The 26,973-nt window shown below is 38.5% G+C and overlaps 1 protein-coding gene across 1 annotated transcript in view; it reads left to right on the top strand.

Annotated features, from left to right (window-relative positions):
* Window positions 1-26,973, top strand: part of Dhc98D (Dynein heavy chain at 89D) — a 971,787-nt gene that overhangs the window by 679,822 nt on the left and 264,992 nt on the right. The window contains exon 43 of the mRNA XM_090387912.1: window positions 19,451-19,605. Within this exon, the coding sequence (XP_090244038.1) occupies window positions 19,451-19,605 (155 nt within the window). The remainder of the gene's footprint in view (window positions 1-19,450; window positions 19,606-26,973) is intronic.

Raw genomic sequence — 26,973 nt, 5'->3', positions numbered from 1 at the left:
AAAAAAATAATGAAACTACATAAAATTATTTTTTTAAAAATATTTTGTGACTTTCTGCTTTCTTCCTAAATGAATTAACCATCAAGGGTACTGTGCTTGCCTACATTGCAAAACAGAAATAGAAATATGTGATCATAGCCCTGTTCTATGTTATAAATTTCTAGTACTTGTGTAATGTGAATCTAATTAACAGTGTCTTTCAATAAGATGCCAGAGTAATACATTGTAAAGTTTAATAAACATATAAACAAGATTCTCTGTGTATTGTAAAATCTGAAAAGGGTGACATGTTTCTTCTTGTATTGTATTTTATGTAGCCGACCAGGCTAGATGGGTGGGCAAAGTGCCTACCTGGCAACCCAAAGGTCGCGGGTTCGAATCCCGCCTCGGGCTTGGATCAAAGTACTGAAAAAACCTTGGGAGGTGCATTATGGCTACAGAAGCCGATGCGCCAATAACTACCAAAAAAAAAAAAAAAAAATTTCATGTAGCTGTGATTTTTTTATTTCAAATAGCAGCAGGAAATTTTCAAAGAAATAAGTATAAGGACAGTATACACTACAGTGCAGTGCACAGAGAGTAATGCAAAAATAAATATTGCATTGCATGATGACAGTGATATCACACCAGGGGCTCACATCTGGTGAGTATGGGCTTGGCACACCCAGGGTCCTGAGCTGGATATCATCATTCTTCTCTTTCTTGGTGGTTTCCTTCTACTTCTCTCTCTCTCTCTCTCTCTCTCTCTCTCTCTCTCTCTCTGGGCAGGAGCAGCAGTGCACAGCACATGCTTCTTGATTAGACCGGGGTTCGAGCCCGTGATCCACCAAATACGGAGGAGGCTGAAAGGTCAGGGAATGACCACCGCATATCCCTGAAGCAATATGGCCTTAGTTGCTAATGCTCCTAAAAACCAAATAACAACAACAACATCTCTCTCTTTCAGGGTAACTGGGAATTTTTTTTTGGCTGGTGCTGCATAAGCCTCAGGTTTCCTTCCACCATATAGCTAATAATAATAATAATAATATGTCAAATGTTTATTTATATCTTTTTTCTTTGAAGATTATCTTCCTCTGAGTTGTGCACAACACAGAGGAAGGTACATTGTTCAGAAGTATGTTACCCTAATAAGGAAGAAGATAATGGCCAAAAAATATGTTTGTGGAAGAACGAAAACAACAGGCATTGTCAGTGAAATTATATTGATAGGGAAAGAATAGGAAGTATTGGTTCTCAGAAATGGTCCACTTTTGATTACTGTCAATGGTAGTAGCCAAAGTTTCTCAGATCTCATTGTGGTGACTTTTCGTAATAAAAAAATAAAAAAAAAATCATCAAATCAAAAGCAGCTTGCACTCAATACCAGCTGGAATATAATCTACAGAGAACAACATTGGCCATTAGCATTAGTAGAGGCATATGATGCAAGAAAGCAAGCTTATACAGCATCAGCCAAAAAAAAAAAACCCTTCCTATTTCACCCATCCATTCGCTCCAAATGTTTGTCTAGTTCTGCCTTGAATTTATTTAAGCTGATAACTTCAACCACGATGATGGAAGTTTGTTCCAACTATCAACCATCCGTTGGCTAAAGGCAAATTTCCGCACATATATTCTACTACTGTCTTTCCTCAATTTGAATTTATGTCCCCTCAAGTGATTAATGTGGGCAAGAGTAAGAATCCCATCAGCATTGAGCTTTCTCAAACCATTCAAGGCCTTATATACCTCAATCAGATCACCTCACAGGGGCCTAATCTCCAGACACTGTTATTTGCACAACTTAAGCCTTTATTCGTAAGAGCAACCATTTCTTCCATTCACTAATCTTGTTGCCCTTCTCTATACTCATTCCAGCAGCTCTACATCCTTCCGAAAATGAGGCCTCCAGACCTGTATACAGTACTCAAGGTGTGGCCTCACCATTGCCTTATACAAGGGGATAATCATCCCCTTATCCCTGCCTGAAAAATTCCTGTATATCATTGACAAGACACCATGAGCTAATCTTGAAGCCTGTCTTCACTGCTCAGATAACTTCAGATATGAAGTTTTCTGAGACACTGAGACTCTTCTGAAGTTTTGATAAGAATGTCCTTTACTTGAGTTTAAGTCGAATGGGCTTTCAATAAAACTATAAGCTAGATATTCATTCGGCACTTTTTCTTTTCAGCACTTGGCATGACTGATGTTGGTCTGAATAACTACAAAGAATTAAATAATAAAATATAAATTAATTTTATTTAACTCTCATAGCCCTGTAACTCACAAAAGCACTGTGGATCAAAAATAAACTTCCACAAGGAAACAATAAATCAATACTAATTGTCACTTAGAAAGTAGAAAAAATAGACTGAAACATTTCCTCATCCCATCCATGCCTCATATATTGACCAATGAAACAAAAGAATAAATAAATAACCCACTATGCTGCCACGCTTCCAGAAAGGCGCAATCGCCAAGGATTGTGGAGACATGACCTCTGAAAGCACTTAGGCATTTAATGCCTATGAAAAGCAAAGGTGCTTGAATCAAATCGAATGCCTACTATCTTTCTTTTATCAAAATTTCTCACTCCCTCCTAATGTAATATACCTATATGTGAAAAATCAGTTGTCTCAGAGGAAAAGAAAAGTTATGAGAGAAATTAATATTAAGGAATAAGATTATTATTATGTGACACAGAGGGAAATGGAGACAGAATAAATAATGACAAGTTTAATACTAATTGGAAAAACACACGTATATTAAATTAAATACATACAAAAGCTTTCGGTTGGTTTGTTAACCTTCATCAGTCAAACTGACAGTTAAGAGTGTAGAACATGAGGGCGGTACTGCCAGTCATGTATATGAACTGCGTGATATGATGTTTAATTGTTGGATGTTGAAGCCTGTGGCTGTGGCACATGTGAACGTTGCCAACTTTTGCCATTCATCAAAATGGTTGCTTCAACGATAGGGTGGACACGACATCCACTGCTCCTATTAACTGAGGTATTAGAGCATGTGATATTCAATGACTCCAACCAGGTGCGTCGCCGGTAGTGGCGGGACCTATCTACAATCACGACATCGTGCTGTGGTCAATGTCGTGGTGGGTTGACCAGAATTGTTCGGCAATGGCTGAATGTTCTATGTCCGCTTAGCGGATGGCTCTTTCGTGTTCTGAAAGACATTTTCCGAGCCGTCTCCCAGTTTCTCCAATGTAGCAGCTAGTACAGTCACGGCAAGAGATGCGGTAGGCTACACCACTTTGTAGTAAGATGGGAACCGGTGTTTTCACTTTAGAGATGAGGGATCATAACTTTCTGCCTGGGAATTGTACGTATTTTATCCCATGTGATTTTAGGATCCTAGAAACCTGTTGTGTTGTTGTTTGGTTTTTAGGAGCATTAGCAACTAAAGCCATATTGCTCCGGGGATATGCGGTGGTCATTCCCTGACCTTTCTGCATCCTCCGTATTTGGTGGGCATGGGCTCGAACCCCAGTCTAATCAAGAGGCATGTGCTACGCACTGCTGCTCCTGCCCACCTGGCTACGGAGGCGCCAACATGTTGTGATAGGTTTGGATAGTATGGGATAAAGGTGCTTGCAGTTGAGTCATTACCTTGGATGTTCCTTTTGGTTGCTACATGGTCATGTGTCTGTAGGTCACACCTGTCAAGGGTACAGGTGGGATAGCCACCCCTCGCAAGATCTGCCTTGACTTTAGCAATATTGGTGCACCTCTCATCTACAGAACTAGAGTGCGTCCAGGCACGGGTTAACAAGGTTTGTGCAGTGGCAAGAAGATGGCTGTGCACGTGTGCTGACCTGAAGTTGGTAAATTGGCCAGCACACATTGGTTTACAATAAACAATGCTAAAAGGGCAGAAATTTTTTTGTGGTTGAGATTGATTGCGCAATAATCCACAATAATAATAATGAATGCAGAGCACACAGGCCTCTTTAATCATAAGGAATAAGATGTCGTCAGGGTTGAACTTCAGGGCCACAGACCATTGTAATACCCATGACTTTTTTGCCTCCCCAAAAACAAATTTTCACTCCCTTGAAGGCAATATTGCCCCCATTGAGAATCCCTGCTGTAGAAGCAATCTCTCCTGTTAATAAGTACAGACCAGGTTAAGAAAAATTCTACCCCATAAGCCCTGCACCATCCTGAAACCATCTGGAATTCCTTCAAAAAACTGTCTGGAACTTGTGTTGGCAATGCACCTGTTATGTTTTGCCTAAAAACAGGAGTAGCAAGGGTATTAAAAAAAAGATTGAGCACTTGGTGGTAATAGGCTGTCCTTGTTGTTTTATAAATTTGTGTGCTGAAAAGAGAACTGCATGCTTCATTGTGAAAAAGAATGAACATTTGGTTTACAGTTGCTGCTATCTAGAAAGAATTGTTAAAAGGAAATATAGAATGAAAAAATTTCAATTGATGCAAGCTACTGAAATAAAAAATATTTTGAAGAATATGTATATATTATTTGCTGTCTTTAGTTAAATGTGTAACTAGACTGGTAGAACAGTGGCAACCTTTGATCATCATCATCAGCCATTTTCAATTCACTGCAGGATGAAGGGCTCTACAGCAACTTTCCAGTTCCTTCTGTTTTATGCGTTGATCATCCACTTACTACCCACGAACTCGTGAATTTCATCTGTCCATCTTGGTTGTTGTCTTCCAGGTCTTCTTCTAGCTCCTCTTGGGTACCATTCTGTTATTTTCTTAGTCCATCTGTCATCATGTCTTCGAACTATGTGTCCTGCCCAAAGCCATTTTAGCTCTTTAGTTTTGATAAGAATGTCCTTTACTTGAGTTTGCTGCCTAATCCACGTGTTTCTCTTCTTATTTAACAGTCTGATTCCTAATATAATTCGTTCCATTCTTCACTGTGTAGTTCTTAGCGTCTCTTCCATTCTTTTGGTGAGTGCCCAAGTTTCACTTCCATAAGTCATTGTGGGGAGTATACATTGGTTCATTATTTTACATTTCAGACAAATTGGGATATTGCTCCCCAGTATGTGACTATATTTTCTGAATGCTATCCATCCAAAATTTATTCTTCTCTTCCTGACTTCCAGCCATTTATTATTATGACAGCTAATGACTTGTCCCAGATAAGTATATGAATCTACCTTTTCAATTACAGCTCCTTCAATCATTATATCCCTTTCTGTGGCATACTTGTTCATCATTACTTTTGTTTTAGTCATATTCATCTTTAGCCCAAAATCCTTACTAACTCTGCATAACTGCTTAAGATTTTCCTCTAATCCTTTGAGATTGTGGCTTATGACCACAATGTCATCTGCAAATCGTAAATGGTTTAGGTACTCTCCATTCACATTGACTGCTTTCTGTGACCAGTATAATCTTCTAATAGCTTCCTCAAGGGCAACAGTAAACAACTTCGGAGATATTCTGTCTCCTTGTTGAACTCCTTTCTCAATTTTAAATTTGCTACTGTCTTTGTTTAGTCTGATAAAGCAGGTAGCACTCTCATATATTTTCTTCAAAATCATAATATATGGGGTATTTATGCCTTGTCTTTCCAGTGCTCGAAACATTGCCTTATGCTGTATGGAGTCAAATGCCTTTTCATAATCCACAGATGCCAAGCAAAAATGGTGATTTATATTCATTTGCTTTCTCCATTAGCTGTGATATTACGTGAAGGTGATCCATAGTTGAGAATCCTGTCCTAAAGCCAGCTTGCTCTTTTTTCAGTTGATTATCATCAAGTATTCTTTCTAATCTGTTAGTAGTGACCCTTGTGAACAACTTGTAGGATGTGGGATAACAAGCTAGTTGGTCTATAATATCCAATTCCTGATTTATCTCCTTCCTGATGCAGCAAAACTATGATTGTATTATACCACTCCTTAGGAGTCACGCCTTTTCTAATGCATTTTATGAGGAATCTTGCCAGTTTCTGTGTCATGTCTCTTCCTCTCAATTTTAACAACTGTACATTAACTTCATTTTCTCCTGGCGCTTTCTGATTCTTCATTTTCTTCAATGCATGTTTTACCTAATCAGGAAAGATATCGGGTATGCCGTATGTGTTACTAATTTCCGATCCATCTTCCTCACTAGCTCTTCCATGTCCACTTTCTGTTCACCCTTTTCTTGAAAAAAGTGTTCATTACTGAAATTCCTCAAATTCCACAAGTCTTTCAGATATTATAAAATTTCCTATAGTTCCCATTTCTGCACTGTTTTTGTCTCTTTCCAACCTCAGCATTAAAATCAATAAATCGAATAATGATAGTGTAGTGGGTTTTCTGCTCATCTAGAAGACCCTCAATTTCGGTGTACATTTCTCCAACCTCTTCATCATCATGGCTCGATGTTGGTGCATAAATCATTATAACCTATAGCTTGTACCTCTTAGAAATCCTGAGTAGTGGTCTTGACACCTTTGGTGATTTACTTTTGAATTCCAAAATGTTGTTTATATCTTTATGGACCAGAAAGCCAAGTACACCTTCACTACCTTCACTGTTTCGATTGGTGTACAGCAAATTTCCACTTAATAAACTTATAAGTGATTCATTTCTTCATCTTGTTTCAGCTAAACTGATGATATTCCAATTCACATTTAAAAGTAGCCACAAGAAGAGGTGAAGGGGATTCTTGCACTACTTCTATTAGAATGAGCAGCCGCCTGGAGCGAGGGGTGTTGGGTGTTTCAGGGACTAATGGCAGTCATCGTGAAACATAAGAATAAGAATAATTGCATGTATACTTGCATGTATACCAAGGCTAGAAAAATAGTAAATAAATTTGATGAATTTGAAGTGTTGGTCAAGACATCAAAGGCGGATATTGTTGGGATAGCAAAGACGTTCGGTCAGACAGATATTAGGAATGCAGAATTGGAATTTGGGGAGTAAAATGTGTACAGAAAGGATAGACAGGATAGGAAGGGGGGGAGTATTATGCTGTTAATTAAGAAAAACATAAAATCAAAAGAAGTGCATCCAGTTGATATAGATGAACAGTACACTGTTGAGTCAGTTTGGTGTGACATAAGCACTGCAAAAGCAAAAATAAGAGTAGAAGTGTGTTATAGGCCTAATGACTCAATTAACAATTGTACAGAGAAATAGAATGGGCTAGTAAATCAGAATTTCTTATAATGGAGGATTTTAACTTCCCAGATATTGATTGGAACTTGTGGGTTGGTCACACACACACACACACACTAGTAAGACTTTTGTGGATTTATTGGATGATTGTTTTCTGCAACAGCATGTTCAAGAGGCAACCAGAGAGGGTAAATACTCTTGATCTGGTTATCAGCAGCGATCATTTGTGTATTAAGAATTTGCAGATAAAGGAATCACTAGGTGGCAGTGATCACAGTGTACTGATGTGGAATTTACTTAAAGATATAATTGCCAACAGCGGTAAAGGAAAGGCTTTTTGCTTCCGTAAAGGTGACTACAGTGATCTCAGACAGTTTTTAAATTAGCATTAGCATTAGTAGCGGCATTTGATGCAAGAAAGCAAGCTTATGCAACATCAGCCAAAAAAAAAAAAAAACCACTTCCACTTCACCCCTCTGTTCGTTCGAAATACCTGTCCAGCTGAGCCTTAAACTTATTTAGGCTATCAACTTCCACGACAAGAGATGGAAGTCTGTTCCACCAACCAACCACCCGCTGGCTAAAGTCAAATTTCCGCACGTCTATCCTACATCTGTCTTTCCTGAATTTTAATTTATGCCCTCTCAGGTGATTATTCTGAGCAAGAGGACGAATTCCATCAGCATTGAGCATGCTCAATCCATTCAAGGCTTTATACACCTCTATCAGATCACCTCGCTGGTGCCTAGTCTCCAGACACTGTAATTTGCAAAACTTAAGCCTTTCTTCGTAAGAGCACTCCTTTGTTCCATTCACTAATCTTGTTGCCCTTCTCTGTACTCGTTCCAGCAGCTCTACATCCTTCTTGAAATGAGGCCTCCAAACCTGTATACAGTACTCTAGGTGTGGCCTGACCATTGCCTTATACAACAGAATAATCACCTCCTTATCCCTGCTAGAAAAATTCCTATATATCATTGATAATACACCATGAGCTACTCTTCCAGCCCGTCTGACTGCTCAGAGAACTTTATATCTGCCTGCACAACCACCCCCAGGTCCCATTCATTCTCTACCACTGTCAGTGTAGTACCACAGAGTTGATACGTTCCTCTTGGGTTGCTGTTTCCCATATGTAGTACTTTACATTTGTCAATGTTAAACTTCATTTTCCACCTCTCAGCCCATCTGCTCAACCTTTCCAGATCCTGTTGCAGCAGCATATTGTCAGCAGTGTCCTTGACAACCCTGCCAACCTTTGTATCGTCTGCAAACTTGGACATTATGATTTTAAGCTTGATATACCACCATCAATATCATTTATAAATACAGAAAACAATAATGGACCCAACACTGAACCCTGAGGGACTCCACGAATAACATTAGTCCACGATGAGCAGTGTCCATTGATTACCACTCTCTGTCTTCTTCCCCTCAACCACCCCTTTATCCATAGCAGCAATTTGCCTCCAGTGCCACACTGCTCCAATTTGTGCAGCAGTCTTCCATGTGCAACAGTATCAAAAGCCTTTCTAAGATCCAAATATATAATATCAAAGTTATTCCCTGCATCCGGTTCTTTTGACTGCATCATAGTATCCAATCAAAGTGGTCAGGCAAGACTTACCCTTAACAAAACCATGCTGTGTCCGAACTATAACTGAAGTGTTGTCTAGATGATCCTGCAGTGCATCTTTAACCAGTGCCTCTATTAATTTTTCTGGAACAGAAGTTAAACTCACAGGTCTATAATTACTTGTGTCAGCCTTTGATCCTCCTTTGTGAATTGGGGTCACATTTGCACATCTCCAGTCTGAGGGTACCTCCCCTGAGTCCAAGGAAGCTCTCATAATTATGGCTAAGTATTTGCTTACTTCCTTTGCTGCCTCCTTTAATATAACTGGATAGATCCCATCCAACCCAGGTGCCTTTCTTGTGTTTATCTTCAATGATTTCTCCTCCACTTTACACTCAGTTATTACAAGATTCTCTAGCTTACTGCCAGAGTTGAATACACCTCTTGCATTCCCCTCACTGAATAACTCCTCATGTGTGAATGTTGATGCAAAATATTCATTTAGTTTGTTAGCTTCCTAAGCAGGATCATCAACAGTTGACTCATCGATATCAAGTGGACCAATCTGATTCATCCCCTTCCTTCTAGAGTTAACATAAGTAAAGAACTCTTGCTGTTTTTCTTTGCATCCCTTGCCAAAGATTTCTCGTAATCTGCCTTTGCCTGCCTAATCTCCTTTGTGACTTGGTTACACACCGGCTTATATCTATCATAGGCTTCCATGTCATCCATTAATTTATATGTATCCCATTCATTTTTCTACGCTGCCATATGTCTCATTAGTTTATCTGACATCCATTTAGGCCTAAACTTTGAACAGTATTTCTTAGTTGGTATGTAAAGCCTAGTAGCTGCCAAGATAAGTTCTTTGAATGCTTCCCATTTTGAATTTGCTGTTGGTAACATCATCAGTTGGTCCCACTGTATAGAATTTAAATACTGTCTCAGTCCATCGTAGTCGCCTTTACGAAAGCAAAAACCCTTCCCTTTACCCATGATGGTAGTTTCCTCTTTGAGTAAATCCCACTTCAGCACACTGTGATCACTGCCACCTAGTGGTTTCTTTATCTGCAGATTCTTAATGCATGAAGAATCACTACTGATAATCAAATCAAGAGTATTACTCTCTCTAGTTGCCTCCCAAACATGTTGATGTAGAAAACAATCATCCAATAAATCCACAAAAGTCTTGCTAGTGTGTGAGTGACCAGCCCCCAAATTCCAGTCAATATCTGGGAAATTAAAATCCTCCCCCATTATAAGACTCTCTGATTTACCTGACCACTCTATTTCCCCGTACAGTTTCTTATTATACTCATCAGAGTCATTAGGCCTATAGCACAGTCCTACTCTCAATTTTGATCTCCCAATGGTTATGTCACACCAAACTGACTCGACACTGCACTGTCCAGCAATGTCGACTGGCTTCACTTCCTTGGATTTTATGTATTTCTTAACTAATAGCATAACCCCTCTTCCCTTCCTATCCTGTCTATCCTTTCTGTAGACGTTGAACCCCCCAAAATTCCAGTTCTGCATTCCTTTTATCTGTGTGACACCACGTCTCTGATATCCCAACAATATCTGCCTTTGATGTTTTGAGCAATACCTCAAATTCATCAAATTTATTTACTAAACTCCTAGCATTGGTGCAAACGCAAGTATGCATGCACCTGTTTCTATTCTTAGCTACCCTAACACAACCCATGTGTTTACTTGTACTGGAATGACTCCCAGCAGTCTCTGAAATATCCTGCATCTTGTTTTTCAGGCTTCTGCTCATTCCAATAGAAGCAGTGCAAGAATCTCTTTCACCTCTACCAGTGGCTACTGTTAATCTATTAGTCTTTGTCTCCCCCCAAGCTAGCAGTTTTCCGACCCACCTAACACTGCCTCGATAGCATCGGCAAATATTCTTGCACCCTTTCTATTTAAGTGTATCCCACCCCTGTAGAAGCAGTCTTGCCTGTTAACAAGTTGAAAAAAATTCCAGGCTGAAAAAAATTCTACCACTTGAGCCTTGCACAGTCTTTTCAGGGCTGAATTGATCGACAAGGCTCTTATCATATACTCCCTCCTATCGTGTCTGGGCAGAATTGCAGACACTTTCAAATTCAACCCTAATTCACGGCTTTTTTTCAACAGTGACCTGTACTTGTTAAGTAATTCTGCTGGTCTCCTACTCTTGATATCATTAGTGCCAAATTCTGTACAGTGGGATCAACTGATGATGTTACCAACAGCAAATTCTAAGTGGGAAGCATTCAAGGAATTAATCGTAATAGCTACTAAACGTTTTATACCTATTAAGAAATATTGTTCAAGATTTAGACCTAAATGGTTGTCAAATGAACTAATGAGACTCGTGGCAGAGAAGAAAAATGCATAGGATGCATATAAATTATCAAGCGACACAGAAGCCTATGGCAGATATAAGCTAGTCTGTAATCAAGTCACAAAGAAGGTTAGGCAGGTGAAGGCAGAGTACGAGAAATCTTTGGCAAAGGATGCTAAGAAAAACAGCAAAGATTTCTTTACTTAAATAAACTCAAAAAGGAAAGGGATGAATCTGATTGGTCTACTTGATATCAATGGTTCAACTGTTGATGATCCTGCTTATATAGCAAATAAACTGAATGAGTGTTTTGCATCTACATTCACACATGAGGAGTTATTAAGGTTTGAAAATACTAGAAGGTTATCAAATTGTACAAGGTACTTAATGATTTTGTAATAACTGAGAACAAAGTGGAGGAGAAATTGTTGAAGTTAAACATAAGAAAGGCACCTGGGGTAGATGGGATCTTTTTTATTAAAGGAGGCGGCAAAGGAAGTAAGCAAATCCTTAGCCATAATTATGAGAGCATCATTGGACTCAGGGGAGGTCTCCACGGACTGGATATGTGCAAATGTATCCTCAATTCACAAAGGGGGATCGAAGGGTAACACAAGTAATTACAGACCAGTTAGTTTAACTTCTGTTTCTGGTAAATAATGGAGTCACTGGTCAAAGATGACCAGTGACTCCATTCAGACACAGCATGGGTTTGTTAAGGGAAAGTCTTGACTGACAAATTTGATTGGATATTATGATGTGGTTACAAAGGAACTGGATGCAAAAAATAATTTTGATATCATATACTTGGATTTCAGGAAAATTTTTGAACTGTTGCGCATGGAAGACTACTGTACAAATTGGAGCAGAATGGTGTTAAGGGTAAGTTGCTTCAATGGATAAAAGGATGGTTGTGTGGGAGAAGACAGGGTGGTAATCAATGGGTGCTGCTCTTCGTGGGCTAATGTTATTAGTGGAGTCCCACAGGGTTCAGTGTTGGGTCCACTGTTGTTTTGTATATTTATCAATGATATTGATGAAGGTATATCAGGCTTAGTGTCGAAGTTTGCAGATGATACAAAGGGTGGCAGGGTTGTTAATGACAGTAATGGCAGTGTGCTTCTGTAACAGGATCTAGAAAATTTGGGCAAATGGGCTGAGAAGTGGCAACTGAAATTTAACATTGAAAAATGCAATGTACTGCCTATGGGTTGAAGTAATCCCAGAGAAATGTACCAACTGTGTGGTACTACACAGTTGGTACATTTAATGCATATTAAATGTAACCTTTAAAGGAAATGTTTAAATAGTTACATATGATGAAGAAGTATTCTGTTGATGAAATAGTTTCAATGAAAAAAGGTTAATATATCAGGTATGACCGATGCACCTTAAAGCAGAAAGCAGCATTAAAGGATTCAAGAGTATATATAAGTTTGTATTAATATATTGAGTGGGGTGTGCGTGGGTGGGTGTGGGCGTTGCACGGGCTGCCAGTGGCTGGGGTGGGGGAGTGTAAATATCCTAAAGTTTGTTAAAGTTCCTAAAGATTGTTAATATATAGGTAACTCTCGGTTTACGAACGAGTTCCATTCGAAGAACTTGTTCGTTATACAATTTGTTTGGTATGTGTATCTTGCATTCCTGAGCTTTTACGATATTTATCGTGTAAATTAGCAGCCATTTAAAACATTAAAACCACGTACGAAAAACATCGAATGGTCTTTCAATACGTTTTATTATAATGTATGTACGCGTTATGGTTTATCGTATACAATATGTAACGTAAAATAAAATAAAAAAGAATAAAAAACAAGATATCATACTTGTTAATTTTAATTAAAAACATAGAGTTAGAAAATAGAAATAAAGAAAATGTGTACTACCATAATATATGTACTGTACATTTGTATTCAACTTTTATTCATCAATATCTTCATCAGAGTTCAATATTTTCCACATAAATGACACTAGGTGCAGATGCAGTAGATGGAAGGGCATCTGATAATGAAGAAACAGCTGGGCCTTCCACTTTTTTAAAATATGTTTTTATAGAAGATTACACAGTTAGATTCTTTTTTTTTTTTTTTCTCTACAAAAATCTCACTGTAGCATTCTAGACAGACATAAACGCCTCTTTTCACTTTTGCAATTCTTTCCATTTTTGGGTCTTCTTCTTCAATGATTGCCAACCCCTCAGAAATTGATTTAAAAGCCATTTTCTGCCTTGTAAATGGTCTGGGAGGCTGTGGAATATCAGGTTCTTCTGTTACTTCAGAATTTAGATGTCTTTATTTCAATTATTTCATTAGTTGTTAATTCCTCAAAATGTGAGTCCAAAAGCTGTCACGTCAGTTACATCAAGGTCGAGGTCCATTTTATTGCCCAGTTCAACAATTTCCTGATAATTATTGTAATAAATACATTTTTTAAAAGTTTATTTATTTAAATCTTACAATTATGTTCCCTATACGCTTGGCATTTTGTTTTATAAGGAACTCTATCTATTGATGACTTTAAGAAATTTTAATGATTTTGACGTTTGTTATAGCGAATGTTCGTAAACAGAGAGTTGCCTGTATCTTCTTTGGGATATTGGCTTTCTTTCACCTTTCACGGGTCCTGCACTTCTTTTTCTGCTTTCCGCACCCTTCTGGTTGTTGTCATTTTGTGTGGCTTTCGCGTCCATTTATGCATGCTTTGTTCAATATATTAATACTATAATACAATATATAATACAATATATTAATATATTATACATATATATATATATAATTATTAAAAAAAATAATAAAAATATATATATATATAATTATTAAAAAAAATAATAAAAATATATATATATATAATTATTAAAAAAAAGAATAAAAATATATATATATATAACCTTTCACCTTTTACAAACCTACAATACTTTTCTACTGTTCTTACTCTTCCAGTCCTTGGCACAAAGTGTCAAGGACTGGAAGAGTAAGAATGGCACACACACGCACACACGCACGCACACACACATATGGTGGGTATGGGCTTGCCACACCAAGGGTCCTGAGCTGGATATCATCATTCTTCTCTTTCTTCCCTTTCTACTTCTCTCTCTCTCAGGGTAATAGGGAATTTTTTTTTTTTTTTTTTTTGGCCGGTGCAACATAAGCCTCAGGCTTCTTTGCACCATATGGCTGATAATAATAATAATAATAATCTCTCAAATTGTGTGATTATCGTCACAACTGGGTTGTCATGTCTGCAATACCAGGGTACCTGCTCACCCACCAATGATAGACCAATAGCTTTGAAACGGTGCCATCTGGGTGGTGGTGGTGGTTCTCGCTGAGAATAAGTAACAACTTCTCTATTAGTGAAGCATTACTTATTCGAGGTAGTGCAATACCATGGCAACTCGTTGTGAAGGAAGAGCACAATATGAGATACAGAGGAAATGATGCCTCCCACACTGCCATCATAGTTTTTCTTTAAGAGTTATCTATGGTGTATCTATACCGATATTATATAGATAGCATAACACCTCCTCCTATAGACAGCATAACACCTCCTCCCTTTCTATCCTGTCTATGCTTTCTGTACACATTGTACTCCCCAAATTCCAGTTCAGCACTCCTTATATCTGTGTGACACCACGTCTCTGATATCCCAACAATATCTGCCTTTGATGTTTTGAGCAATACCTCAAATTCATCAAATTTATTTACTATACTTCTAGCATTGGTATACATGCAAGCATACATGCTCGTACTCCTATTCCTAGTTACCCTAACACATCCCATATACCCACCTATTTCAGGATGACTGCCATCCGTCCCTGAAACCCCCAACACCCCACGCTCCAGGTCACTACTTATTCTAATAGAAGTTGTGCAAGAATCATGTTCACCTCTGCCTACGGCTACTGTTAAACTATTAGTCCTTGTATCCCCCCAAGCTATCAGTTTTCCGACCCACCTAACACTGCCTCGAAAGCATCAGCAAATATTCTTGCAGCCTTTCTATTTAAGTGTATCTCATCCCTATAGAAGCAGTCTTTCCTGTTAACAAGTACAGTCCAGGTTGAAAAAAATTCTACCCCTTGAGCCTTGCACATTCTTTCTAGGGCCGAATTGATCGACAAGGCTCTCATCATATACTCCCTTCTATCATGTCTGGGCAGAATTGCGGACACTTTCAAATTCAACCCTAATTCTCAGCTTTTGTTCAACAGTGACCTGTACTTGTTAAGTAATTCTGCCGGTCTCCTACTCCTAATATCATTAGTGCCAACGTGTACAACTATATCACCCTTTGTGCCCTTAAAAGATGTCATCAACCTTTGCCCCTGGCAGACATACCCTGGTCCTGTTCCACCTATCCTTTTAACATACCATGTTCCCCGTTTCCCTGAAAATAGAGGAGTCATCAACAACACTAGTTTCTGTGGGACCAGCGCATTCTGCCTTAGGGTTTGCAGCTGTGTTACGTGATGATCAAGTGCAAGCTCTGGCGTTGATGTGGGCAGCTGAGAGCTTAATGGGCCACTGAATTTAGATCCATCGAGGGCATCCACCCTGTCCTTCAAGCTCTCATATAGACCCATAACAATGCCGAGTTTTTGCCTGATTTCCTTACACTCCTTACATCGCGCGCGCGCGCACACACACACACACACACAAAGGCATCCCCCATGGCAATATCATGTCCCGTACTCGATTGCTCCACAAATATCAAGCAAGCAAGCAGTGCATTTTAATGTGATTCAGATGGCAGCTGCTCCCCCTCAGTTCTCCCCTGAGCCACAGCACTCCCATTAACTTGAGCCTTTTGCTTTGCTGCTCTGGTCTGAGTCATGATTTCGGTTATTTAATTTCAATAAAATTTCAATTTCATTAAACATTGACATTCCTTCCTTGATATTTGAATAAATATTGAAAATGATAAGGGGATAGGACTTCAGGATGAGCATACTCATTTAGTAGTTATTAGTAGTTATATTAAAGTAGTAGTTATATTAAAGTAGTAAACTCATTAGTAGTTATATTAAAGGAGGCAGCAAAGGAAGTAAGCAAACCCTTAGCCATAATTATGAGAGCTTCCTTGGACTCAGGGGAGGTACCCATAGACTGGAAATGTGCAAATGTGACCCCAATTCACAAAGGAGGATCAAAGGCTGACACAAGTAATTATAGACCTGTGAGCTTGACTTCTGTTCCAGGAAAATTAATGGAGGCACTGGTTAAAGACGCACTGCAGGATCATTTAGACAAGACTTCAGTTATAGCTCAGACACAGCATGGTTTTGTTAAGGGGAAGTCTTGCCTGACCAACTTGATTGGATACTATGATGCAGTCACAAAAGAACTGGATGCAGGGAATAACTTTGATATTATATACTTGGATCTTAGAAAGGCTTTTGATACTGTTGCACATGGAAGACTGCTACACAAATTGGAGCAGTGTGACATTGGAGGCAAATTGCTGCTATGGATAAAGGGGTGGTTGAGGGGGAGAAGACAGAGAGTGGTAATCAATGGACACTGCTCATCGTGGACTGATGTTATTAGTGGAGTCCCTCAGGGCTCAGTGTTGGGTCCATTATTGTTTTCTGTATTTATAAATGATATTGATGATGGTATATCGGGATTAATGTCCAAGTTTGCAGACGATACAAAGGTTGGCAGGGTTGTCAAGGACACTACTGACACTATGCTTCTGCAACAGGATCTGGAAAGGTTGAGCAGATGGGCTGAGAGGTGGCAAATGAAGTTTAACATTGACAAATGTAAAGTACTACACATGGGAAACAGCAACCCCAGAGCAACGTATCAACTCTATGGTACAACACTGACAGTGGTAGAGAATGAAAGGGACTTGGGGATGGTTGTGCAGGCAGATATGAAGTTCCCTGAGCAGTGCAGACGGGCTGCAAGAGTAGCTCATGGAGTATTGTCAATGATATACAGGAATTTTTCCAGCAGGGATAAGGAGGTGATTATTCCATTGTATAAGGCGATGGTCAGGCCACACCTAGAGTACTGTATACAGGTCTGGAGGCCTCATTTCAAGAAGGATGTAGAGCTGCTGGAACGAGTACAGAGAAGGGCAACAAAATTAGTGAATGGAACAAAGGGGTGCTCTTACGAAGAAAGGCTTAAGTTTTGCAAATTACAGTGTCTGGAGACTAGGCACCAGCGAGGTGATCTGATAGAGGTGTATAAAGCCTTGAATGGTTTAAGCATGCTCAATGCTGATGGGATTCTTCCTCTAGCTCAGAATAATCACCTGAGAGGGCATAAATTCAAATTGAGGAAAGACAGATGTAGGATAGACGTGCGGAAATTTGCCTTTAGCCAGCGAGTGGTTGGTTGGTGGAACAGACTTCCATCCCTTGTGGTGGAGGTTGATAGCCTAAATAAGTTTAAGGCTCAGCTGGACAGGTATTTTGAACGAACAGAGGGGTGAAGTGGAAGTGGTTTTTTTTTTTTTTTTTTTTTTTTTTTGGCTGATGCTGCATAAGCTTGCTTTCTTGCATCAAATGCCTCTACTAATGCTAATGCTAATGCTAATGCTAATAGCCACTCGCCCCTCCCGTCTCTCTCTCTCTCTCTCTCTCTTTCCCCCCCCTCTCTCTCTCTCTCTCTCTCTCTCTCTCATGCTACTCATCCATCACTTTATTTGCAGAAGTCTTTCATGCATGTTATTATCAAAAGCAGTACTGAAATCTAAGTGTACAATGTTAAGGGTATTTTTTTTTGCATTCAGTTCCTTTGTTACTGCATCATAGTAGCTAATCATATTGATCGGATGATATCTTCCCTTAACTGCATTATTTCATTAATCCTTGACTCCATTCTATATCTCTTTGTTGAAAGAGGTATCAAAGGGGGAGACATATGTACATCTCCAGTCTGTAGAGACCTCTTCAAAGCTCAAGGATGCTGTCATAATCAAGGATAAAGATTTGCTTATCTTTTCTGCTGCTTTTTTAAAATATAATTGGATATATTCCATCAGCCCCAAGTGCCTTATTTAGTTTCATCATACTTATCACAAAATTATTTAGGTCACATAACTTGGTATATTTCTTTTATCCCCATCCATGAAAACCTCCTCATGGATGAATGCAAATGTAAAATATTTATTTAGTTTGTTAGCAGCCTAAATGATATCATCAGCCTGACATAGCCGAGTGGTCAGGAGCGATAGTTCATAGTACACGTTCCTTGAGTGGACTGGGGTTCAAGCCAGTGACTACTAAATACGATAAATATTTGTATTGACGATTTATTGTAAACTCTACTGACTTGGTTGTCGTGCCGGAATATAAACAGAAAATTTTTTTTTTATTTTTATTGCAATTAAAATTATAATAATGGTCAATAATTGTAATTTGTAGCAATACATTCAGGCAGTTTATTTGCAATTTTTACATACTTGTTTAATTAATGTAATATCAACATGATTAAAATCAGTGTACTTTGAAACATCATAGCACAGTTATTTTTGATCATGAAAATAGCAAGAAAAAAAGTTTTGGTCCTAAATTCCTGTATTTATTATGGTTCCCAACACTTATTGTCTAGAAGTTTGTTTGTTTCCTAGAGCAGTGACAAAGCTTTGTTTCAATACAACTTATATTTGTGCCAGTACATTTGTGCATTATTAACTTGCCTTTAGAAAATTTAATAATGTTATATTGAAACTGTACTTAGACCTATTCTTTTGCCATTTATTCAACAGTTACATAATCCTTTATTCCTTCAAGACTGGTCAACCTTGTGCTTCTAATTTTATCAGACATTTTTCTCTGCATCATGAAAATGTAGTATTTGTGCCTTTAAGATCTCCTTGGTTTGTTTTCTGTTCAGCATGTCTGGAACATGATGGTATGATCACTTAAAGCCATTGTTCAGTTTGCCAAACCATAGCAGTTTTATGCAAACTGTTAATTCAAGCATGGAGAAATATTCTTCAATAGGATATCAGGCACTTTTCTAACTTGGTACCAGGACACAATGGCAGTTTTCCACATTAAATAAAGATCTTTTGTTCTGATAATTTATTGTCTTAATTCTTATTTTACCTCATATTTGTGTACCAAAACTCAGTTAAATCAATAATACTTTTTTGGGTGGGACTCTTTTCCTGATACGGAATTATAATCATATCCAAAAGCCACCCTCTATTTCTGGTAATGCAACACGATAAACTGTCATCTTTTTTTTTTAATTTCAAAATATATTATTAATATCAAACTTATAAATTTATTGTCTAAGCAAATTATGGTTTCATTAGTATTTTTGAGTGGTCTTCATAAATTATCATAATTGAATGAATAACATAAAAAAAAAAAAAAACACATACTGTTTTTAAAAATTTGTAATTATAATACTAAAGTGAATGCTATTTTTTATTAACTTAAAAAAATCTTCAATACTATATTTTCTTTCTATTTTAGATCAACAAGGTCGCCAGTTTGTGTATCTCGGAGATAAAGATGTAGATTATGACCCAAATTTCCGTCTTTACTTAACTACAAAATTAGCCAATCCTAAGTTTCCACCTGCTGTATTTGCTAAGGCTATGGTGATCAACTATACAGTTACAGTCAAGGTAATTTATCCAGATTTAAAATTCTCATTAACATTCCAGAACTCTTTGGTTTCCTTCTCAATGGAAACTAACCAAAAATATTAAAAAAGTCAACAAGCTATTCATGTTGTTACTCTGCTGAATATGAAAAAAAAGTAAGGAATTATAGATCTCTAAAATCCTACATTAAAGAATCCAGATTCTCAAACATGATCTCTGATTGAACATCTGAGAAACCTAGGAGAAATATAGGCTGGAGCACTGTGTGGACCTCTTGGCTGCAAGTCATGCAGAACATCTTGGGGGGGGGGGGGCTTGAGACAATCCAACAGAGCAAAACAAATGCTTAAGACACTTGACTCATTGATAATATATTGAAGTAAATGACATTGTGCCTTCTAGCTACTTTCTTAATAATTTAAAGAAAAATGTTGAGACAATCCAACAGAGCAAAGCAAATGCTTAAGACACTTGACTTGATAATATATTGAAGTAAATGACATTGTGCCTTCTAGCTACTTTCTTAATAATTTAAAGAAAAATGTTAAGGCAAGATGAAATTAGGCTAATCTGAGAAAACTGAACCTTGGGCAAATGTATTATTAAATATTCAGAAATGCAAGTATAATTTTGTGAGTGAACCAAATATATTGAATCCAAATAAAGATCAATTTCATATTGTTAAGTTGCTGTTCCAATAAAAGGCACAATTCTTAGAGTTGTGCTTTAATTGGAACAGCAGCATGGAACTTTAATTGGAACAGGAATTTAATTGGAACTTTAATTGAAGCAGGGATTATTAGAGAGACAACTTTTAGAATTGTGCATCTAATAATTCCTGCTTTGACAGATAATAAAAGGTTGGAATGGTAATTAATTAATTATGATTGATAATGTATCAATTTGTTTCCTAGAAACTGGTGATTAGCTTATTATTGTAAATTCATTAATGTCCAGAGGAAAAGTGTTCTATTATTTTTTCAATCAAGAATTTAAGTGTCAAGGTTTTTGATGTGATTGCAGAAAGCCTCCACTTCACCCGTACTGTGGTTCTCCAATAAGAAAAATCTCATCAACATACCAGATTGACTACGAAAAATATCAGCAACTTCCCGCTACACATTCAATAAATGGGGAACATGTAAACTCAGTAAGCCTACCATCAACAAGGTTTCCCTCTGCACCCCCCCCCTTATGTGGGTACCTGTACATGGTGAGTGGACCTCTGAGTGATGCTGTTGGTCTTTCAGATTAGCATAACTGGGATCCAGTGCCCATACCTTGGTCCCAGGGTATCTTTAGAATCCAGTGTGTTCAGCTGTGCCCCATGACTGTGAAAAGTCTGAACGGGGAGGGATTTGGCCCCTGTCTCAACAAGACAGGAGGTCCCTGACTGATCCCAGGCCAACTGCGATCAGTCAGCAGGTGGTTCTTACTGCTAGAGTCACCTGCATTCCAGTATGTCTTCCCACTACACATTCAATAAATGGAGAATGTGTGAACTCACTCAGCCTTCTATCAACAAGATTTCCCTCTGCACAGTCTACCTCCTCGATCTGCCACCTGTATATAGTAAATGGACCTTCCTTTGGTCCTGGGACAGGGTCAGGGTCAGGACTTACTGGAAATGTGGACATGATGCTCTAAGCAAACTTGAAATCCCATTTACATATGCAGTACCTGCTAGTTCACTTGTAAGGCTCCATGGTGGGTGAGGTACTTTGGGCATTGGAAATTTTGATTTTACTCTCATGAGTAATTTAAATCCACCTTTTTTTATGGGCCCCAGAAAGGTGCAGCTACCTTTTCCTATTCTGCCTCTCAGGGATTTCAATAGACATAATACCTGTGGAGTGCTGACATTAATGAACATTAATTAAAGGGATATGTCATAGAGTATATGCGGCACCTCCGTAGCCAGGTGGGAAGGAGCAGCGCGTAGCACACGCTTCTTGATTAGACCGGGGTTCGAGCCCGTCACCACCAAATACGGAGGATGCGGAAAGGTCAGGGAATGACCACTGCATATCCTGGAGCAATATGGCCTTAGTTGCTAATGCTCCTAAAAACCAAATAACAAACAAACAAACATAGAGTATATGCTGACTGATATTAACCTCTTCCTTCTAAATGTGGAAACTAGCACCTTCTTCCACATGCCTACCCATACATTTTTTGCCATTGATCTTTTTATCTGCTCCTCTTCTCTCTCTCTCTCTCTCTCTCTCTCTCTCTCTCTCTCTCTCTCTCTCTCTCTCTCTCTCTCTCTCTCTCTCCATTCATTCACTTATTTGAGAAATGGAGGTGATCACTTACTTCCCTATGATAACCACCCTAATTAGTGGAAGATTGTGGATTCCTTTTAGCATGATGGAAGATTGATTGGGCTGACTAGAATGTTTATCAGCATCTGGCAGAGTTTGACATCACTACAGTCAGTCAGGTGCTTATCAATCAGTGACATACATCACAGAAAGTATTGCTCATGCAACTGCAGCTGCCATACTGAAAACATCTACCCAGTTTCAACCTTTTCCCAAACCATGGTGGAATGCAGAAGGGACAGCTGGAAAAAAGGCTCAAAAAAAAGGTTAGGGGATATTCCAATGATATCCCACCACAGCCATTCTAATAATCTTTAAATGTGGATGAGCCAAAGCATGCTACATTTGCTGTCAGAGTCAGAAAGAATCATGGATCTTTTTCACATCATCTGGGTGGTCTGTGATAAAAGCTGGAAAATGAAGGGAAAATATACATCTCACCCTTCATCGATTCTAGACTGTAATGGATGTACTATTGCAGAACCAACCACAATAGCTAATACTCTGGGGAAACATTTTCTAACATCTCTGCGATATTATCTGATTCCCCAGAGTTTCTGTCCCTGAAACATAAAAATGAAGAACAAACACTTAATTTCACATCAAAGGGCCTTTATCCCTACAACAGACCATTTATGTGCAGCAGCTAAAAAGGGTTCTAACCCTTTCTTAGGCAATTGGACTAGATGGCATCCATTATGAAATGATTAAGCAACTTTCTCAAAAATATATGGATCACATGCTCTTTTTGTATAGTAGAATTATTCAATAGCAGTTTCCCAATGCCTAGAGCAAAGCAAGTGTTCTTGCTTTTGCAGCAAGGATCTTAGAATTTCTACCAACTATTGACCTTTCTCTCTGACTACCTGTTTGTGCAAAATCCTGGGAACAATGGGCAATGCTTGTCTTATATGGTATTTAGAATTAAAGGACCTTCTCTCCAACATGCAGTGCATCTTCCAAAAAAAAAAAGCATCCACTGTGGACAATTTAATTAGATTGGAAGCATCCTTCTGGGATGCTTTCCTAAAATAAGAACATCTGATGTCGTTCTTTGACAAGGAAAAAGTGTATGACACAACTTGCAGTTATGGCATTTTAAAAGATCTCCCAATTTTTATTACATATTTTTATCCAATTAGTCTTTTCACGTTCATGTAGGATTCACTATCTCTCTCATCCGTTTTACTCAGAGGAAGGAATACCACAAGGATCAGTTTTAAGTGTTGCACTTTTCACCATCAAAGTAAATTCCATTACAGAACAACTTGTTGGTCATTAACAGTAGAGGTATACGATGCAAGAAAGCAACCTTATGCAGCGGCATCAGCCGAAAAAAAAAAAAAAAAAAACCCTCCCATTTCACACCTCCAGTCGTTCCAAATGCCTGTCCAACTCAGCTTAAATTTATTTAGGTTATTAGCTTCCACAACAAAAGATGGAAGCCTGTTCCACCAATCAACTACCCGCTGGCTAAAGGCAAATTTCCGTACATCTATTCTACAACTATCTTTCCTCAATTTGAAACTATACCCCCTCGGGTTCTTAGTCTGAGCAAGAGGAAGAATACCATCAGCATTCAGCTTGCTCAATCCATTCAAGGCCTTATATACTTCAATCAGATCACCTCACAGGAGCCTACTCTCCAGGCACTGCGATTTGTAGAACTTCAGCCTTTCTTGGTAAGAGCATCCCTTTGTTCCCCTCACCAATCTTGTTGCCCTTCTTTGTACTTGTTCTAGCAACTCTACATCCTTCCTAAAATGAGGTCTCCAGACCTGTATACAGTACTCTAGGTGTGGCCTGACCATTGCCTTGTATAGTGGGATAATCACCTCCCCATCCCTGCTAGCAAAATTCCTATATATCATTGACAAGACTCCATGATCTGCCCTGGCAGACCAACTGCACTGCTCAGTGAACTTCATATTTGACTGAATAGTCACCCCCAGGTCTTTTTCACTTTCCACTTCCCTGAGTGTAGTACCACACAGTTGGTACGTTTCTATTTGGTTATTGCTACCCATATGCAGTATTTTGCATTTGTCAATGTTAAACTTCAGTTGCCACCTCTCAGCCCATCTGCTCAACTTTTCTGGATCCTGTTTCAGCAGCATACTCTCATTAGTGTCATTAAAAACCCTGCCGACCTTGGTATCATCTGCAAACTTGGACATTAAACCCGATATACCTTCATCAATATCATTGATAAATATACAAAACAACAATGGGCCCAACACCGAACCCTGGGGAACTCCACTAATAACATTTGTCCACAAAGAGCAGTGTCCACTGATTACCACTCTCTGTCACATCCCACTCAACCATCCCTTTATCCATTGTAGCAACTTACCCTTAATGCCATACCTCTCCAATTTGTACAGCAGTCTTTCACGTGCAACAGTATCAAAAGCTTTCCTGAAATCCAAGTATATGATATCAAAATTATTTTTGGCATTCAGTTCCTTTGTGACCACATCATAGTATCCAATCAAATTGGTCAGACAAGACCTCCCTTTAACAAACCCATGCTGTGTCTTAACTATTACTGCAGTCTTGTCTAGATGATCTTGCAAAGCTTCTTAACCAGTGATTCCATTATTTTCCCTGGGAACACAAGTTGAACTAACAGGTCTGTAGTTACTTGTGTCACCTTTTGAACCCTCTTTGTGAATTGGTGATACATTTGCACACCTCCAGTCTATGGGGACCTTCCCTGAATCCAAGGAAGCTCTCATAATTGTGGCTAATAGTTTGCTTACTTCCTTTGCTGCCTCCTTTAATATAACTGGATACATCCCATCCACTCCAGGTTCCTTCCTTATGTTTAACTTCAACAATTTCTCCTCCACTTTACTCTCATTTATTACAAAATCACTTAGCTCCCTATTAGCATTTGATAAACTTCTGTCACTCCCTTCCTTGAATAACTCCTCATATGTGAATGTAGATGCAAAATACTCATTCAGTTTATCAGCTATCTGAGCATGATCATAAATAGTCAATCCATCTATGTTAAGTGGTACAATCTGATTCATCCCTTTCCTTCTAGAGTTTACATAAGTAAAGAACTCTGCTATTTTTCTTTGCATCCTTTGCCAAAGATTTCTCGTAATCTGCCTTCGCCTGCCTAACCTCCTTTGTGACTTGATTACTGACTAGTTTATACCTGCCATAAGCTTCTGTGTCACCTGATACTTTATATGCACCCCACACATTCTTCTTCTCTGCCACGAGATTCATTAATTCATCTGACATCCATTTAAGGCTAAACCTCGAACATTATTTTTTAGTTGGAATGAAAAGCCTAGTAGCCTCCAAAATTAAGTCCCCGAAGGCTTCCCATTTAGAATTCAACGTTGGAAACATCATCAGTTGATCCCACTGTACAGAATTTAAAAACTGTCTGAGACCTCTATAGTCACCTTTACGAAAGCAAAAGCCCTTCCTTTTAGCCTTGATGGTAGTTACATCTTTAAGTAATTCCCACATCAGTACATTGTGAACACTGTCACCAAGTGGTTCTTTTATCTGCAAATTCTTAATGCATGAATAATCACTGCTGATAATCAGATCAAGAGTATTACTCCCTCTGGTTGCCTCTCGAACATGTTTCGGTAGAAAACAGTCATCCAATAAATCCACAAAAGTCTTGCTAGTATGCAAGTGACCAATCCACAAGTTCCAGTCAATATCTAGAAAGTTAAAATCCCCCATTATAAGACATTCTGATTTACTGGCCCACTCTATTGCTCATTATACTCATCAGATTCATTAGGCCTATAACACACACTTACTCTCATTTTTCCTTTTCCAATTCTTATTTCACACCAAACAGACTCAACACTTCATTGACCACCAACATCAATTGGATGCACTTCCTTAGATTTTATGTGTTTCTTAATTAACAGCATAACCTCTCCTCCCTTCCTGTCCTGTTTATTCTTACTGTACACATTGTACTCCCCAAATTCCAATTCTGCACTGCTTATATCTGTGTGACACCACGTCTCTGATATTCCAACTATATCTGCCTTTGATGTTTTGACTAGCACTTCAAGCTCATCAGATTTATTAACTATACTCCTAGCATTGGTGTGCATGCAAGTATACATGCACCTGTTCCTACTCTTGGTTACCCTAACACAGCCCATGTATTTACTTGTTCCTCCAACAGCCCATGTATTACAACTTCCTCCAACTGAAATAGCACTCTCTATTTTGATGATTCTAGCATATTTGCTCAGTCATGCATGAGGGTTATTGAAAGCCAACTACAAGGGCCATTGATCATCTTAAATCTTGGGCACTGGCTGATGGATTCAGGTTCTTGAAACAAATAACCATTAGCATACATTTTTGTCACAAACATCATCTTCATCCTGAACCTGAACTGAGATTTGGACAAAATGCAATCACAGTAGTGTTAGACACAAAATCCTTGTGAATCTTATTTGATAAAAAATTGACCCTCCTAGAATCCATCAACTCCATACAAAGTTCAATAGAGGAATGAATATTCTCAGTGCTCTCTCCTCTACATCTTGGATGTGCAGACCAGTGCAGATTATTACACATCTATCATGCACTTGTACCATCTAAAATAGATTCTATGGGTCCTTGGAATACACATCATCCAGAAATATTGTGCTTTGATGGCTGGAATGCATCCATCATCATGCTATTCATATTGCTATTGGAGAATTTTTTGAACATCTCCTGTCCAAAAATGGAAGCAAATGAACCACTGTTATTCCTTTGTCAGAAACAGTTGTCTCTAAAATATGCTTCAAAACTAAAGTTCCTGCTAGACAATCCTGCATGGACACCTGTTTTTTAGCCACGATGGGAAATTATTATTATTATTAGCTACATGGTGCAAGGAAACCTGAAGCTTATGCTGCACCAGCCAAAAAAAAAAAAAATTCCTGAGTGAGAGAGAGAGAGAGAGAGAGAGAGAGAGAGAGAGAGAGAGAGTCAAAACTAGAAGGAAATCACCAAGAAATAGAAAAATGATGATATCCAGCTCAGGACCCTGGGTGTGCCAAGCCCAGGTGTGAGTCCC

This window comes from Mastigoproctus giganteus, chromosome 2, assembly GCF_048544385.1.
Source record: "Mastigoproctus giganteus isolate SK-2022 chromosome 2, ASM4854438v1, whole genome shotgun sequence".
NCBI classification, from domain to species: domain Eukaryota; kingdom Metazoa; phylum Arthropoda; class Arachnida; order Uropygi; family Thelyphonidae; genus Mastigoproctus; species Mastigoproctus giganteus.
Note: the sequence above shows the minus strand (reverse complement) of the source record. Positions and strands in the feature narration are given on the sequence as shown.